The following is a 17,605-nucleotide window of genomic DNA, read 5'->3' on the forward strand; positions in this document are numbered from 1 at the left end:
TATGGCAGATATGTAGGCAGCTGATATTCTTTGTTCGTAATGAGGGCTTTAGTGTCTAGTCCTTAAAGAAGCAAGTTTTCTTTATAACTTTGTATTATTTTTTGTAAATACTTATTTTAATAGCCTCATCCAGAAAAATCTCAAACATGTAGCAAACAAAATATCTTTAAGTCTGTAATGCTAATATTGAAATCTGTAGACTGAAATTCCTTCTCAGCAGTCTCTACTAGAAATATAACATGATTGGAGACATTTTCAGTATTTCAGAACTTTTGCAATAGGGATATGAGCATTTATATTTTTAGATACATGACCTTTTGAAGCAATGAAGACAGAGATTTTGATGCCTTTATTCTCACATTGTGGGGGAAGCCAGAATACTATATGCTTCAGACTTTTCCTTATCTAGCGTGTTGGGTCATGCTATCAATAAGAATTACATATTTAGGGTAGTGCATCCTGGAGATATATAAGATGGAGTGTTAAGGCTGCAAGTTTAGTAGTATTCTTGGTGCAATTTATTTATAAGATTTAGTGCAGAGGAAGTTTAAATTGATGGTAAGGAAAAGCATGTTTGTGCCTAACATACTAGAGAAATTATTCAATAACAATTCATCTGTTTAGTCTGACCTCCCATTGTGAAAGATACTTGATATTTTTTTCTTGTTGAAAATAAACATAAACCTAAAATTGACAATAAAAACTTAAATTGCCACTACGGAAGCCAAATGCTACTGTACTCCATCACTATTAGAACACTGTTCTCATCTTATGTTCATAGTATCTCAGATTATGGCCTTATTTAAGCCATGAAATGTCATAACATGGCTGATATGTTATAGCTCTTGCACCACCTTTATTGTGGCATACATTTTGGAAAAGTTGTTGGACCTGAAATTTTCAAACTTGGGTTCCTAAAGCTAGGTACCTAAATATGTGGCTGGATTTTTCTGGGCTCCTGAACATCAACAGCTCATATTGACTTGAGTATCAATGTTTTCATTTAGGCATGCATTTTTAAAGAAATTGCTTAGAGTGTCGGAGTACATACTCCCAGGTTATTAGAATATTCTCAGTATTTGACCCACTCTCCCACTTTGCCATGCCATTGGGAAAAGAATACATCATACTCACATTTGCATTTGTATTTCAAGCAGCTATATTTTATATATACATACATATCTATAATTCTGAGATCTTTGTTGCATGAAAAACTGAAACAAAGGATTATGAACTGGAATAGCTGAAAAGAACAAACACATTATATTAGGCAGTGAATGTTAAGTGTTAGCATGTTTTCCGGTCTCACTCAGTTTTCTTTCATAACCATGTTTAGACTACTGTATTTTTAGACATGTTTATCAATCAATTTGGTGTAATTTCTCTTTCAGCGATGGCTGGATATTTTGAAGTGGGTATTGATGATGATAATTTATTCCATACTGTGTAGGCATGTGAAAAATTAGAGTGTATCCCTCTGACAGAGTAGTGCTGAGCTGCTTAAATAACCTATGGCATTACCTCCAGTCTCTCTCACCCTTAATCTAGGGCAAAGTGATGGCTGGGAGAAACTCAGGTTGCAGAAGCTTGAGGGGGCTGATGCTATGTAACACTTTCTAACATGGTTTGGAAAGTGACTGAGTTTTATGTGGGTGGTTAAGGACAGTATGGGCTATTCATTTGATTTCTCTCCTGACAGGTAAGGCTCAAGGAGCACAGGTAGTACTCACTATCTGGAATTACAGTTATTCTAGAGTGGCAGTATTTCACAATATGATGTTGGCAAAAAGACTTAACACATGAAGCTCTGGTGGTATGAGGGTTTTGTCATGTGCGATATCTGAGAAGCTGATAGTACAGAACTCTGAGAAATGGATTTGTTCAGAGACTAAGGCTTTGGAGAAGATAATGGAGATTCTGATCCTGGAATAGTTATTTGTATGGTTGATGGAGAGGAGATTATCTGAATGACAAGGGAGGATAACAAGACAAGTATGTGACGGTCCCCTGGGTTGATCAGGTAGCAGTGAATTAGTCCCAGTGAGGCTAATGTTCAGTAAGTCACTAGGAAAGAAAAGGCTTTACCAAGAAGGCTGAGGGGCAGCCCAAGGCCATTAAAGCAAAGACTGGTGGAAGAGTAAAGTTGGGAAGTAGAATGCAGCGATGTGCTGAAGAGAGCTCTCGGGCACTCATAGTTGTCCTTTGGAAGGTTTCTGCTGCTGATTGAAATGAGAATTGGGATGATTTCTCTGTTTATGGTTTCATCCCCTTTCTGTATGTTGCTAATTCATCCCAGCAGGAGAAGGCATCCCTGGGACTCTTAGAAGACTAAAAACGAGTAATATTTTTCCTTTAGAGTGCACCAAATTGCCAGTTACATTTTTAAATATATTCTGAAGGTGGATTATCTTCACACCAATCTACAAGGGTGTGTGTGTGAGAGAGAGAGGGAGAGAGAGAGTATCACTCTGTTGTATACTATATACTCGGTACATTCTTCAGGAACAAAATATTCCGAGAGGCTGCAGTTTAATATGTTTATCAATTGATATTACTTCTTTCTTTTGTTGTGGCTATTAGAGGGCATGCTTGTCTAAATGAGTACATTAGAAACATGGCTCATTACTTCTCTTTGTCAGAACATGCACTATTACTACATAGAGCTCACAGAGTAAGGGAGAAATGTGAGAGCCCCTTTTAAAAACACTGACCTCATGTCACTGGTAAAATGTTCTGTAATCATATGACATACTATATAGGACGTAGAGCAGGGGGACTTACTGTTGGACACCTCACAGTGGAGATGCTCTAACACCCTATTAAACAGTTTCATACTAAGTCTTCCTGAAGTCAAGGGAGATGGCCTACCTTAGCATAACATTGAGGTTATCCTGGAGGAACTTTCCACCTGTGTTAGTCTGGACTCTTCCCTAATAGAGGGAATTGTAAAGGAATTGACTAGTTACTTTGCTGTTGGTGGAGGGGGCATATGTAATAAATCCCAGATTCTATCTCCCACTCCCCCTCATAGAGCAATGCATACAAATAATTGTTTTCACCATTAGTCTGAATTTTTGAGGGGTATTCTTTCATGTGCTATGATTCTTGCTCTTCTGTTTGTATCAATACATCATCCTTCTAAGAAACTGAGTATGACATTCACACTTGCCCATGTTCTGGGATATCATTGTTACTACCACAGACCATAGCCATCAGCTTATTCTAGACTGGGAAATAGAAGGGAAAAAGAAAAATCCTTTCAAGCACCAAAAAGCTACCGCATCGACACTGATGTCTGTTCTCAAACCATTAAAATAGTTCCTGAGCGCTGCCCGTTGATAGAGGTTTTTACTTGGTGAAAAATACTTGTAAAGCATACATGATGTTATGACCACTGCTTCTCTGTATAATAAGTAAAAAAAAATAAGAATTTCCCAATCTATGTCACTGAAATTCCAAATCCACTACACTCAACACTTGGTATTTTTATCAACCATTTTATTGAAGATGTATCAGAAGAATTAGAGATGGTTCTACTCTTTCCTAGAGCATTGGGGTATTTAGGCCAATCTCAGCTAAAAATATACTCCATAACAAATACAACTCAAACTAAGGTTCTCAACCTTGGCACATTCATTTGTACTCTGAGCAGAATTTGTGCTTACTGCTCACGTCTCAAGCCGCAGAGAAGATCTGTTTAGAAAGAAGGATATCTGGGCTGAAGAAAGGGCTCAAATCCTGAGCTAAAAAGGATACCTGAGGTAAAATAGGCTCAATCCTAGAAACACAACGATGAACAACTTTACTTATGTGAGTAGTCCCATTATATAAGTACATGTTTGCAGGCTTGGGCCAAAGTGTGCGGTAGGCGTATATCCTCGACAGTTCCACAGCACCAGAATGCAAAATACTAATTATTTGCTTTAAAGGTGAAAGCTCCTCTAAGGGTTTTTCCCCCCTTCCTGCTGCTTAGGGTTGATGGAGACGCCTTGGAAATGGAAGGATGTGGAAATTTGGATTTATGATGCCAGAAAGTTAAGATCCTTACATAGGCGGTGAGTTATATGGGCCCATGGTGCCCATGCTCCATCAATATTTAGGAAAGTGGCCCCAGCTCCACCAATGTTTGGGCTTTCCGTGCTTTGGGGGGTCCCCACGCTTCAGGGGGAATGTGGGGTCCATGGCAGCCTGAGTGGATAGCAGGGGGCCTGGCAGCAGTGAGCAACCTGGCCCCAGCCTGCCCCGCTCTGCCCTGCTGGCTCCCAGCATCGCTCGGGGGAGGGGGCAGAAGCCAGAAAGAGGTGGGGCGGGGGTTTGGGGGAAGGGGTGAAATGCGGGCGGAGAAGGGGCGGGCTGGGGCTGGATCGCTTGCTGCTGCCAGTGCCAGGCCCCCTGCTAATCCCCCAGGCTGCCCTGGACCATGCGTCCCCTGAAGTGCGGGGCCCCCCAAAGTGCAGGGCCCGGGGCGGTTGACCCAGTCTGTCCTATGGACGGGACGGCTCTGCTTGGACCGTTCTGGGCACCACCAATAATTATACAAACCTGGCACCCATGGGTCCTTATTGTTATAGCAGGGAATAGAAAGAAGTACAGTTTTAAGAATAGTCGGCAAAAATGAAAGAGAGAAAAAAAATGTTCCAGAATTAGAATACTTAGGGTGTTTACTATGTATCATGATCACTAGCTAACTTCTAAACTAGTGGTGGGCCACCTGCGGCCCAGGGGCCGCATGCAGCCCGTCAGGGTAATCCACTGGCAGGCCACTCGACAGTTTGTTTACATTTGCATGGCCACCCACACCTCCCAGTGGCAGCGAACAGTGAACTGTGGCCACTGGGAGCTGTGGGCGGCTGTGCAAATGTAAACAAATTGTCTGGTGGCCCGCCAGCGGATTACCTCCATGGGCTGCGTGTGGCCTGTGGCCTGCAGGTTGCCCACAGCTGCTCTAAGCTATTATAGTACGTGTCAAATGCCAAATGTCTGAAAAACTACACAATACATATTTTGAAAATCATTAGCAAAGAACTACATTGAAGTCAAGAAACAGAATTCAACAAATTTCAGTTTAGAAAAGGAGACTTTTGGAAATTTGTGACTTGACATATGCTGTTGTAGTACCTCATATCACATTATCTCAGTCTCATCTGATGTGACATGTGACTACATAATTCACTGTAATATTATATGTTATGACTGGGCAGAATATTGATATGTGGAAAAGAGTATTCAAACCCACAGCTAGTGATGAACTGTATTTTGTTTAGATAAGGATGTTTTGGGGTTTTTTCCTTGTTAAATCAGAAAACACAATGGATAATATATATATCAGGTTTTTATAACTTTCATTTAGCCACAGTTTTTGCCTGATTTGTTACTGTATCTTTAGTTAGCTTTTCATACTGTGATCACTTTACCTCCTTAAGTCATCAGGGTATGAATGATGTTATTTTTACCATTACATTGTTAATTGTCTTATATTGCATCTGATAAAGCATCAGTAACTAAACTAGAAATTTTGTTACATGATGATTTCCTGTCTGGAAATGACCTCTTGTCCAATCTGAGACAGTTGGGCTGTGTCTTTCTTCCTACAAATATTGGAGGCAGTATTTGACCATGACACTTCAGGGCATGGCCATACCCCTTCTGCCATCACACCAGATAAGTCCTTCCAATGCTGTATGGAAATACTAAATTTTTGTAGTGGATAATTTAACTGTATATAAATCTTGAAGAGACTATCAATCATGTAGCTGCTTGGGGTGACATCCTGGCCCCTTTGAAACTTAAATGGGGTCATGATTTCACCATTTGAGAACTTATTTCAGGTGGGTAAACTGGAGGAAATGTCAGTCACAGGAAGGAAATTACCAAATAACAAATTCCAGCTCTAGAACTTGTCCCATTTCCATTGATAGACAAATAGGGTGCCGTGAACAGTAAGGAAAAATTAGTAGTGAGGGAGAGATAAAACGGAAGAAAAATTATCCCGCTTTTCAAAAATATATTGGTATTCATCTATTTTGGAACTACTGCTTGGAAGTATCTTCCTTCATGGGATGTTTCTGTAGAGGAGTGAAGGTCAAGCCTGGAGAAAGTATTAACGGATGACCAGGTTCCAGCTTTACAGTATTCCTCTCTTTTCATTTATGCCTTTTTCCTCACAGGAGGCCTCTGTGCAATGTGCTGAGTGGCCTATGATCCCTTCTAGAATCACTTAATCTGTGGCTGGATATACTTCAGTGACACGTGATACATCATGGCCAGAGGGCAGCAGAAGGGTGATAGAGGGGAAATATGTAAGCCCCAGGATGATGAGAGCCTTATTCCCTGTAGAGGGAAGAGAGGTTGCTATGGATTAATTAGAGCACCTGAAGCCAGTGAACTGATAAAAACCTCCCTGCTTCAATCAGACAGTTGGAGGAGTTGAAGCAGAGTGGTTTGGTTTTGGAGCAGAGAGCAGTTTGAAGGAGTACAGTTTGGAGGGAAGCAGAGGAGAGTTTGGAGAAGTGCTGTGGTGGACCAGAAGACCAGGACCCTAGGTAAAGGGAAACCTGGCTTGTGCAGAGCAGAGAGACTCCACAGACACAAGGGGTTGGGAGAAACCTGGCCCAAGCAGAGAGAGGGCAGGAAGCCCCACAAGCTGAAGGGACGGAGAGGGAAGTAGCCCAGGGGAAGGAATTGCTAGTTCAAGTGGTTTGCCGCTATCCCTAGGACCCCTGGGCTGGGACCCGAAGTAGAGGGCGGGCCTGGGTCCCTCCATCTCCACTATCCTTCTCTGGGATACTAGTGGGACAGTTAATACCCCAGATCAGGGGCAAGAAACGGCACCCTGAACCCCCCCACAAGAAGAGAAAGTGCGGGACCCATCATAGTGCTGGCAATTTGCCGCATACAGCATTTTGTCTTTCAAGAACCAAGATTTCAGAGACTCCTCTTGCCAAAGTTGTTGCAACCCAGAGGTATATTTTTATGTAAAGGAAATACTGTGAGAGCTTGTATTGCTGTGGGCAGATCTGATGTAGAGAAGATAGGCCTAATTCTTGATTTAGACAGAAGTGTTGATCTAAGGAACCTCTAATCTAGACCATTATGTGAGTTAAAAACAAACCTTGAAGAACTCACTTTCATGAAGTTGTTTAAAGCTGAGACGTGATATGCAATGGAAGGAGCATCTTCGCAAGCAGGCTGGCTAACCTAGTGAGGAGGGCTTTAAACTAGGTTCACTGGGGGAAGGAGACCAAAGCCCTGAGGTAAGTGGGGACGTGGGATACCAGGAGGAAGCACGAGCAGGAGAGCTCGAGAGGGGAGGGCTCCTGCCTCATACTGAGAAAGAGGGACAATCAGTGAGTTATCTCAAGTGCCTATACACAAATGCAAGAAGCCTGGGAAACAAGCAGGGAGAACTGGAAGTCCTGACACAGTCAAGGAATTATGTTGTGATTGGAATAACAGAGACGTGGTGGGATAACTCACATGACTGGAGTACTGTCATGGATGGATATAAACTGTTCAGGAAGAACAGAAAAGGTGGGGGAGTTGCATAGTATGTAAGGGAGGAATATGACTGCTCAGAGCTCAGGTATGAAACTGTAGAAAAACCTGAGAGTCTCTGGATTAAGTTTAGAAGTGTGAGCAACAAGGGTGATGTCGTGGTGGGAGTCTGCTATAGACCACTGGACCAGGGGGATGAGGTGGACGAGGCTTTCTTCCGGCAACTCACGGAAGTTACTAGTTCGCAGGCCCCGGTTCTCATGGGAGACTTCAATCACCCTGATATCTGCTGGGAGAGCAATACAGCAGTGCACAGACAATCCAGGAAGTTTTTGGAAAGCGTAGGGGACAATTTCCTGCTGCAAATGCTGGAGGAACCAACTAGGGGCAGAGCTCTTCTTGACCTGCTGCTCACAAACCAGGAAGAATTAGTAGGGGAAGCAAAAGTGGATGGGAACCTGGGAGGCAGTGACCATGAGATGGTTGAGTTCAGAATCCTGACACAAAGAAGAAAGGAGAGCAGCAGAATACAGACCCTGGACTTCAGAAAAGCAGACTTTGACTCCCTCAGGGAGCTGATGGGTAGGATCCCCTGGGAGAATAACATGAAGGGGAAAAGAGTCCAGGAGAGCTGGCTGTATTTTAAAGAATCCTTATTGAGGTTACAGGGACAAACCATCCCAATGTATAGAAAGAATAGTAAATATGGCAGGTGACCAACTTGGCTTAACAGTGAAATCCTTGCTGATCTTAAACACAAAAAAGAAGAGCTTTCGTGAGCTCACGAAAGCTCATGCTCAAATAAATTGGTTAATCTCTAAGGTGCCACAAGTACTCCTTTTCTTTTTGCGAATACAGACTAACACGGCTGTTCCTCTGAAACAAAAAAGAAGCTTACAAGAAGTGGAAGACTGGACAAATGACCAGGGAAGAGTATAAAAATATTACTCGGGCTTGCAGGAGTGAAATCAGGAAGGCCAAATCACACTTGGAATTGCAGCTAGTAAGAGATGTTAAGAGTTACAAGAAGGGTTTCTTCAGGTATGTTAGCAACAAGAAGAAAGTCAAGGAAAGTGTGGGCCCCTTACTGAATGAGAGGCAACCTCGTGACAGAGGATGTGGAAAAAGCTAATGTACTCAATGCTTTTTTTGCTTCTGTCTTCACAAACAAGATAAGCTCCCAGACTACGACACTGGGCAGCACAGCATGGAGAGGAGGTGACCAGCCCTCTGTGGAGAAAGAAGTGGTTTGGGACTATTTAGAAAAGCTGGATGAGCACAAGTCCATGGGGCCGGATGCGCTGCATCCAAGAGTGCTAAAGGAGTTGGCGGATGTGATTGCAGAGCCATTGGCTATTGCAGAGCCATTGGCCATTATCTTTGAAAACTCATGGAGATCGGGGGAGGTCCTGGACAATTGGAAAAAGGCTAATGTAGTGCCGATCTTTAAAAAAGGGAAGAAGGAGGATCTGGGGAACTACAGGCCAGTCAGCCTCACCTCAGTCCCTGGAAAAATCATGGAGCAGGTCCTCAAGGAATCAATTCTGAAGCACTTAGAGGAAAGTGATCAGGAACAGTCAGCATGGATTCACCAGGGCAAGTCATGCCTGACTAATGTAGTTGCCTTCTATGATGAGATAACTGGCTCTGTGGATGAGGGGAAAGCAGTGGACGTGTTATTCCTTGACTTTAACTTGCTGGCAACTGTACTGTGGGACACTGTGTCAAAAGCTTTGCTAAAGTAATATGGGCTGGATGAATGGAGTATAAGGTGGATAGAAAGCTGGCTAGATCATCAGGCTCAACGGGTAGTGATCAATGGTTCCATGTCTCGTTGGCAGCCAGTATCAAGTGGAGTGCCCCAAGGGTTGGTCCTGGGGCCCGATTTGTTCAATATCTTCATTAATGACCTGGAGGATGGCATGGACTGCACCCTCAGCAAGTTTGTAGTTGACACTAAACTGGGAGGAGCGGTAGATATGCTGGAGGATAGGGACAGGATACAGAGGGCCTTAGACAAATTAGAGGATTGTGCCAAAAGAAATCTGATGAGGCTCAACAAGGAGAAATGCAGAGTCCTGCATTTAGGACAGAAGAATCCCATGCACCGCTACAGACTAGGGACCGAATGGCTAGGCAACAGTTCTGCAGAAAAGGACCTAGGGGTTACAGTGGACGAGAAGCTGGATATGAGTCAACAGTGTGCCCTTGTTGCCAAGAAGGCCAATGGCATTTTGGGCTGTATAAGTAGGGGCATTGCCAGCAGATCGAGGGACATGATCGTTCCCCTCTATTCGACATTGGTGAGGCCTCATCTGGAGTACTGTGTCCAGTTTTGGGCCCCACACTACAAGAAGGATGTGGAAAAATTGGAAAAGGTCCAGCGGAGGGCAACAAAAATGATTAAGGGGTTGGAGCACATGACTTATGAGGAGAGGTTGAGGGAACTGGGAACTGCTTAGTCTGCGGAAAAGAAGAATGAGGGGGGATTACATAGCTGCTTTCAACTACCTGAAAGAGGGTTCCAAAGAGGTTGGATCTAGACTGTTCTCAGTGGTAGCAGATGACAGAACGAGGAGTAATGGTTTCAAGTTGCGGTAGGGGAGGTTTAGGTTGGATATTAGGAAAAACTTTTTTACTAGGAGGGCGATGAAGTGCTGGAATGCGTTACCTAGGGAGGTGGTGGAATCTCCTTCCTTTGAAGTTTTTAAGGTCAGGCTTGACAAAGCCCTGGCTGGGATGATTTAGTTGAGGATTGGTCCTGCTTTGAGCAGGGGGTTGGATTAGATGACCTCCTGAGGTCCCTTCCAACCCTGATATTCTGTGATTCTATGATTTCTATGGCCCAAGTCTAGTCCATCCTGTAAGAAATTAAAAAAAAAAATACTTGGTTTTCTGGGGCTGATCTTTCTTCCTTGATACAAGTATTTGGGTTTTAAGCTTGAGCTTCTTGTGTATGAAGTTAAAAAAAAAAAAAAAAAGAGAGAGATAATATTTGCCAATATGCTAATAATATGTTTAATTTGTAAAATTCTTGACTTTTACACATTAGATTTTTGCATTCTCTACTAACATGATAGTAGAGGCAACATTTTTTGTCTTACTGAGGACGGTAAAATAGGTAAAAAGAACGAGGATTTCGTGTGGCACCTTAGAGACTAACAAATTTACTTGAGCATAAGCTTTCATGGGCTATAGGCCACTTCATCAAATGCGTGCAGTGGAAAATACAGTAGGAAGATATATATATATATATATTTATATACACAGAGAATATGAAAAAATGGGGGTTGCCATACCAACTCTAAAGAGACTAATCGATTAAGGTGGGCTATTATCAGCAGTAGAAAAAAAACTTTTGTAGTGATAATCAGGATGGCCCATTTCAAACAGTTGACAAGAAGGTGTGAGGAACAGTAGGGGGAAAATTAGCATGGGGAAATAGTTTTTAGTTTGTGTAATGACGCATCCACTCCCAGTCTTTATTCAAGCCTAATTTAATGGTGTCCAGTTTGCAAATTAATTCCAGTTCTGCAGTTTCTCGTACGTCAAGAATTATAACATTCAAAAACCAGTCGGAGAACACTTCAACCTCTCTGGACACTCAGTTACAGACCTAAAAGTTGCAATTATTCAACAAAAAAACTTCAAAAACAGACTCCAAAGAGAAACTGCAGAACTGGAGTAGCGTAACTTAGGTCGACTTACCCCGATAGTGTAGACAAGGCCTGAGTGTGTGAGGCTGATACTCTTGAAATACCTTCACAAACTGTATCCTTCTCTGAATCGAAATGTTGAAGAAAGAAGTAGCTTTTGTTAGGTGCTTAGTGTGTACTGTAAGTTATTCTTGAGAGTTTTTAATTCTTACATTATTATTTGCATGGCCTAAAAGACCCCTGTCAGAACTGTGCCTCATTGTGTTAGACTTTATACAATACACGTTAAGACACAGTCCTTTCCCATGAGAGTTTACAATCTAAAAACACATTGCTCCACGGTAATTTTGATAGGATAATGATAATCTCCAAAATGAAATAATATCATATCTATATCTTCCTCCTCTAGGAGGTTAGTATACAGGACAATTGCATCACTGTATCTTGTACACATAGACAACAAGAGATATTAGTCAGATGGTGGAAAACAATGCTAAAAGTAAGGTCATTAACAAGCACAAAAACAGAGAAGTCTCATTTGCCTTAAAAATTCAGTGTCATTTTCAGCACACTCATATTCAGGAGATGCATTAAAAGACTGACCTTTCTGACACCACTGTATCAATACTAACTACTCAAGAGCTGCTTTGAATATTTTTCATAGGTGTTCACTCAGTAGTAAAGATACTGATGTTTTGATCTTTGCCTGTGTTACACATCACTGCAGTTCATCGCTATCAAATATCTTATTCTGGGAATTGCTTATAATATAGAAAAAGTGAAATTTCATCTTATCAGTATCTCCAGCTTTACCAGCCAGTTGTATGCCTCTGATAACACCTTGGGTACTACTTCCTTAGGTGTCTCAAATTCTTAAATTTTCTCCCCTTCCTTTACTCGATTCCCCCCCCCCCCCCATTCTAATTCTTGTGTTAGTTTAGCAAAGCACCAGAAGTATACATAATCCTAAAGACCTCAGTGTGATAAGTAATTTGTTTTGTTAATAAAACATTTTATTAAGGGTTAATTTTATTTTCCCTTATCCACTGGTACCGATTTACACAAAGTTATCTAGAAACAAAGTATGTTCTTAGCATATCAATGGTCTTGTTCTTTTAGCATTGTAGTAATCTAAATGTAATTTTTTTAAATGCTTGTGAGCTTTATATAGAACATAAAAATGAACAAGAATACTAATGCTCAGCAACAAAAACAAAACAAAAACTACAAAACCCTGTAATGGAGAACAATACACAGTCCAAACAAACTCCTTGAAATGGAAAGAGTTACAGAAGAAAAACTGAATGAAATGCTAAATAGTGTTTTTAAAAACCCTCAACAAGGTAACAATGCAACAAAATGATTAATGGAGTTTTTCTCAGCTAGTACTGCTTAAAGAGAAACAATGGGGAAGATAAACTAGTATATGATCATAACAAATAGTCCACATATGTTATAGATGTATTAGTTCTGTAGGTACATGTTTCCCACAAGCAAGCTGATATTTTAGTAGCATAACTAGAGGCCTGCCATTTTATTGGCTAAATTAATGTACAGAGACATCTGTAGGCATTAGGAAACTCATTCAAGGAACACTAGCTAAAAGAACAGTAAATATTCTATAATTACTTTTGAAATGGCTTTAGTTACCTAATTTGTTGCTGGATAACTGTGACTCAACTCTGTCCAGCATACGCTGCTCGCATTTTCAAATGCGATGGTTCTCAGTCTGTGCTATATGGTCTTTGCTGATGATCCACAGAACGAAACATTTTGAGACTCAAGCAGTGAAGAATTGGAAGGAGAGGTAGATCCATGAGATGATTCTTGACATATGAAGTGGTCCTCAGAATAGAAAGGAATAACTTCCCTGATGTGTGCAGCTATTTTCCCAGTTACTGTGGTCTCTAAGAAATGGCTTATACTATACATCTTTTGGGAACAGGCGTGGATAATAAAATGTTTTGTTTCATGGTGTGTGGCACAGACTGTGTCTCTTAGAGAAATATCAATGCAAAAATAGGCTCACAGTTTGTGGATTCAGATTCCCTGTTTAGATTTGGTGCACCGTATTCCCAAATTTCTTTAATTAAAAGCGTATTATCAAATAATGTAATTTACTTTTCTCTAGATCCAACATAAGACCGGACAATGCAAATACAAATTTTCATGAGTTCAAAATGCACACCTTCACTCGTGTCACATCCTGCAAAGTCTGTCAAATGCTTCTGAGGTAAGTCTTATAGTGTAAAGTATTGACTTTAATTTAATTCAAGTACCTTGCTGGGAAAAAAGAGTATGGAAATGACATGCAGGGTGAGAGAACTGTTCAAGACAGACTATCTGTAAAACAAACCTAACCTATGTGTTTTTGTTTTGGTGCTGAAAATTTTTACCAGACCTCAAAATGAGAGCAGAAAGCCTATTTAAAATCTCATGCCCGCAACGTTGTGACTCATCACTACCAAGCGTCCTAGCACCACTCTCTCCCCTTCTATTTCCTGCTTCCAGCTCTTCAATTTTATATAGGTTGTAAATAGGGCTATCAAATGATTAAAAAATTAATCACGATATATTGCAAGATTAAAAAAATAGTCACGATTAATCACAGCTTTAATCGCACTGTTCAACAATAATAGAATGCCATGTCTTTCAATATTTTTTGGATGTTTTCTACACTTTCAAATATATTTTAATTACAACACAGAATACAAAGTTTACAGTGCTCACTTTATATTATTTTTTATTACAAATATAGACACTGTAAAAAGATAATAGAAATAAAACAATATAAAATGAGATTTTACATGCTGATGACTGGTTCTGCTCGATAATGATCCAAAGCAGTGGGACGGACACACATTCATTTTCATCAACTGAGTTAGATGCCACCAACAGAAGGTTGATTTTCTCTTTTGGTGGTTTGGGTTCTGTAGTTTATGCATCAGAGTGTTGCTCTTTTACGACTTGTGACAGCATGTTCCACACCTCGTCCATCTCAGATTTTGGAAGGCACTTCAGATTCTTAAACCTTAGGTTGAGTGCTTTAGCTGTTAGCTATCTTTAGAAATTTCATATTGGTACCTTCTTTCTGTTTTGTCAAATCTGCAGTGAAAGTGTTCTTAAATTGAACAACATATCGTGGGTCATCATCCAAGACTGCTATAACACAAAATATATGGCAGAATGCAGGTAAAACACAGAGCAGGAGACAAACAATTCTCTCCCCAAGGACTTCAGTCACAAATTGATTTAATACATTATTTTTTTAATGAGCATCATCAGCATGGAAGTATGTCCTCCTGGAATGATGGTCGAAGCATGTACCAATGAACTCCTTACTTCCCTAGTGGGTCAGACTTGGAATAAAAGCCATGGGTAGGCTTGAATCTAAACCCCCACTTGAAATTCAAAGGGGTTCAAAGTTGAGCTTATAATTTATGAGAGTTAGGGTATGTGAAAGTCTGGTCGAAAAGGGGACCTGGCCGTGTCCGTCAAGTGTACTGATTGGACACCAAAAGTCCACTTACTGTGGGGTGGGGGGAAGCACCAGGTTTTTCCTCCTACCTGCATACCACCTCCTTGTCAGGTTGCAGCAGCTCCCATCCCAGCCCTGGAGCAGAGTGAGCCCGGGGGGAGGGGGGGATGGAGAAGGAATTAATGATGGGGGCAGGGCCTTGGGGAAAGAGGTTACCAGCAATTAGAAAGGTGGCAACTCTATCTATACTGCAGTTAAAAACCCATGGTTGGCCCTGTGCCAGGTGACACGGGCTTGTGGGGCTTGGGCTAAGAGTCTGTTTAATTGTGGTGTAAATGTTCAGGCTCGGGCTGGAGCCTAGGCTCTATGACCCTGCAAGGTGGGAGGCTTCCAGAGCAATTAAACACCCGCTTTGCCCAATCCCTCTGAGCCCAAGTCAGCTGGCACAGGCAAGCTGCGGGTGCCTAAAATCAGTGTAGGCATACCATTCCTCCAGGGGAGAGTGCATGGCTCTGTGAGGTGTGCTCAGTAGCTCTTAAAATTAATCAACGTATTTCCTTATACTTTTCTTTTTAATGGAAGCAATTTGTAGTCAATAATATAGGGAATAAAATCTTCTCTCCTGAAAAAATAAATCCTCCAAAATGAATCCTGTCCTATTATGCATGTTCATTATACATTCCTATTGAAATCAAATGGAGTGTGGCTCAATGATAGTATAGGTCACTGTAGTATTTATACTTGGTACAATTTTGGCATGTACCATGCCAAACCCCGTTTTGTGCCCAATTGAAATGAAATATGTTATTCTACCAGTAATCCAGGAGAACTGTCTGGCTCTAAATGGCTTGAAGTTATGAAAAGGAGACTGGAGTTGCATGTTACCCATGATCTGTTGCTCTTCCTCAGGCTTTTAGGTACAATCATTGTACAGCACAGCAAATGACTTCTAATGCCATCTACAGTATTTTTAAAATTTTTCTTTATGCTAATTATTTCACATATGCAGATTTTTATCACTTAATAAATCACTATCTAATTTTACTTTACAGAGGAACATTTTATCAAGGCTATTTATGTTCTAAGTGTGGCGCTGGAGCGCACAAAGAATGTTTAGGGAGATTAGACAATTGTGGCAGAGCTAATTCAGGTGGTAAGTCATTTTTATTGTTGGAATACTGTTTTTAATTAGAACATAAAACTTGCTGGATATAATTAAGGTTTAATTTACTTCTAATTTGTGTTTATTGTAACATGCATGCTTTTGAAACTACCATTTATAAGCACAATTAGAATTGCATTTAAAATTCATAGTGACTTTTATTCTTGCTAAACTGAAATGTGAGAGAGGAAGGGAGTGAGAACTGCTGTAGGACATAGCAGATTCCTTAGCCTGTGTTGCTGTACATTAACAGATTGTTCTGGTTTTAATCATGAACTGCTCATAAGGAACATCTGTTATAAAGAAAACCATCATTTGACACGCCCCTCCCCCAAGTGTCTCCATTGCAATCTTCCTCTTTTGCTCTCAACATCTTGAGCTATTTGTTTGTGCTGCCTCATCTTCCTCTCCCTGTTAATTCTCTCTTCGATCTCTTTGGTTTCCATGGTTCCCACACACTCCACTCAAAATGTTCTCACAAATGTAATTGATGGCTTACTACTGTCCATATCTAAGGACCTCATTTCTGTTCTCATCCCACCTGGTGACTCCTTCCCCATTGGTTTTCTCCCCACTCTAGGCTTTTCTGAATCTCTTTCTACCTCTCTAATCATTCTTTCAGTGTATCTGTCTGAGGCTCTCCCTTCTTCCTCTCTCTGTTCAGATCCTGCAGAGCTTCGTCCTCCTCTTTCCACTTTCATCTTATCCCTGGTACCTCATCCACTCTTGTGACTTAAGCTACTGCCTCTCTCCTACAACTCCCAAGCTCTCCCTTCCTCTGACCTCTTCTCTCTCTCTTTGCTTCTCTGTTTATCTGTCTGATATCTGCTCCTGGATGGCCTACTGCTAACTAAAACAATCAAACGTAACTAAAAACTGAAATAAACAATGTATATAATCAGTTTGCCATAAGAGATCTATACTCCCTAGGAACAGCTTCCTCTATTTCCACTTTCTTCCCCACTCCCACCTTCACCTGTTATCATTTTGCTCATATTTTTATCTTAATTAGATTACAAGCACCGTAAGGGGAGGGACGTCATGTTTCAATTTGTTTGGAAAGTATTATATATATACATGGTGCAATCTAAAGCAACAATAATAGTCATAAATGTTTAGTTAACTCAGGTTCTCAGATTTCTCCTCAATTCTCCTGAATATACACTGAAGTAATGCTGTTCAGTTGCTGGAGGCAAAATAATCACACACATGCTACTTCATGAATTAATGAACTGAATAAATTTTCATTTTACAACACCCAAAGATACAGTATGTTCTTTTGGATTTTATTTAAAATGTTTTACCCTGAGTTTTTAAAAATAGAAGTACCATATGACTCTGGCATGAATCAGTAGTTGCTCAACACACTTCAGTGCAATTGGATGATGTAATTATTGCATATTGCTTTATTTTGGTTTATTCTGATTGTTTAATTTTTTTCTGTGCATGTACACTTTTCTTTTTCATTTGTCCTTTCCTTGCCTATATGAAGGCTCCCATGTTTCTGTACTTGCTGTAGAATCTACAAACTTGTTAAAACAAAAGTGCCCCGCCCACACTAATCAGAAAATTTGTTTTAAAACTGATCACTAAGGAGCAGGCTGTGACTTCTTTTCAGTCTTCTATTTCTGCTATATCCTTTTTGGGATGGGGTGACACGAATTCAAAACAATAGTCCAGGTGAGGGTGTGTCATTAATTTATGTACTGGCATTCTAATATTTCAGTATTTTCTCTCTCCTTTTTAATATAGTTCAACATTTTGTTTCCTTTTAGACCACTGAGCAGATGTTTTCACTGAGCTGTCTGAAATGAT

The 17,605-nt window shown here is 40.8% G+C and overlaps 1 protein-coding gene across 3 annotated transcripts in view; it reads left to right on the forward strand.

The window, feature by feature from the left end:
- The window catches only part of VAV3 (vav guanine nucleotide exchange factor 3), a 264,162-nt gene that overhangs the window by 166,539 nt on the left and 80,018 nt on the right, over positions 1–17,605 (forward strand). For all 3 annotated transcript variants that reach the window (XM_048861085.2, XM_048861086.2, XM_048861087.2), the window contains 2 exons: positions 13,282–13,383; positions 15,681–15,781. In XM_048861085.2, the coding sequence (XP_048717042.2) occupies positions 13,282–13,383; positions 15,681–15,781 (203 nt within the window). The remainder of the gene's footprint in view (positions 1–13,281; positions 13,384–15,680; positions 15,782–17,605) is intronic.

This window comes from Caretta caretta, chromosome 8 (assembly GCF_965140235.1).
Source record: "Caretta caretta isolate rCarCar2 chromosome 8, rCarCar1.hap1, whole genome shotgun sequence".
Taxonomy (NCBI): domain Eukaryota; kingdom Metazoa; phylum Chordata; order Testudines; family Cheloniidae; genus Caretta; species Caretta caretta.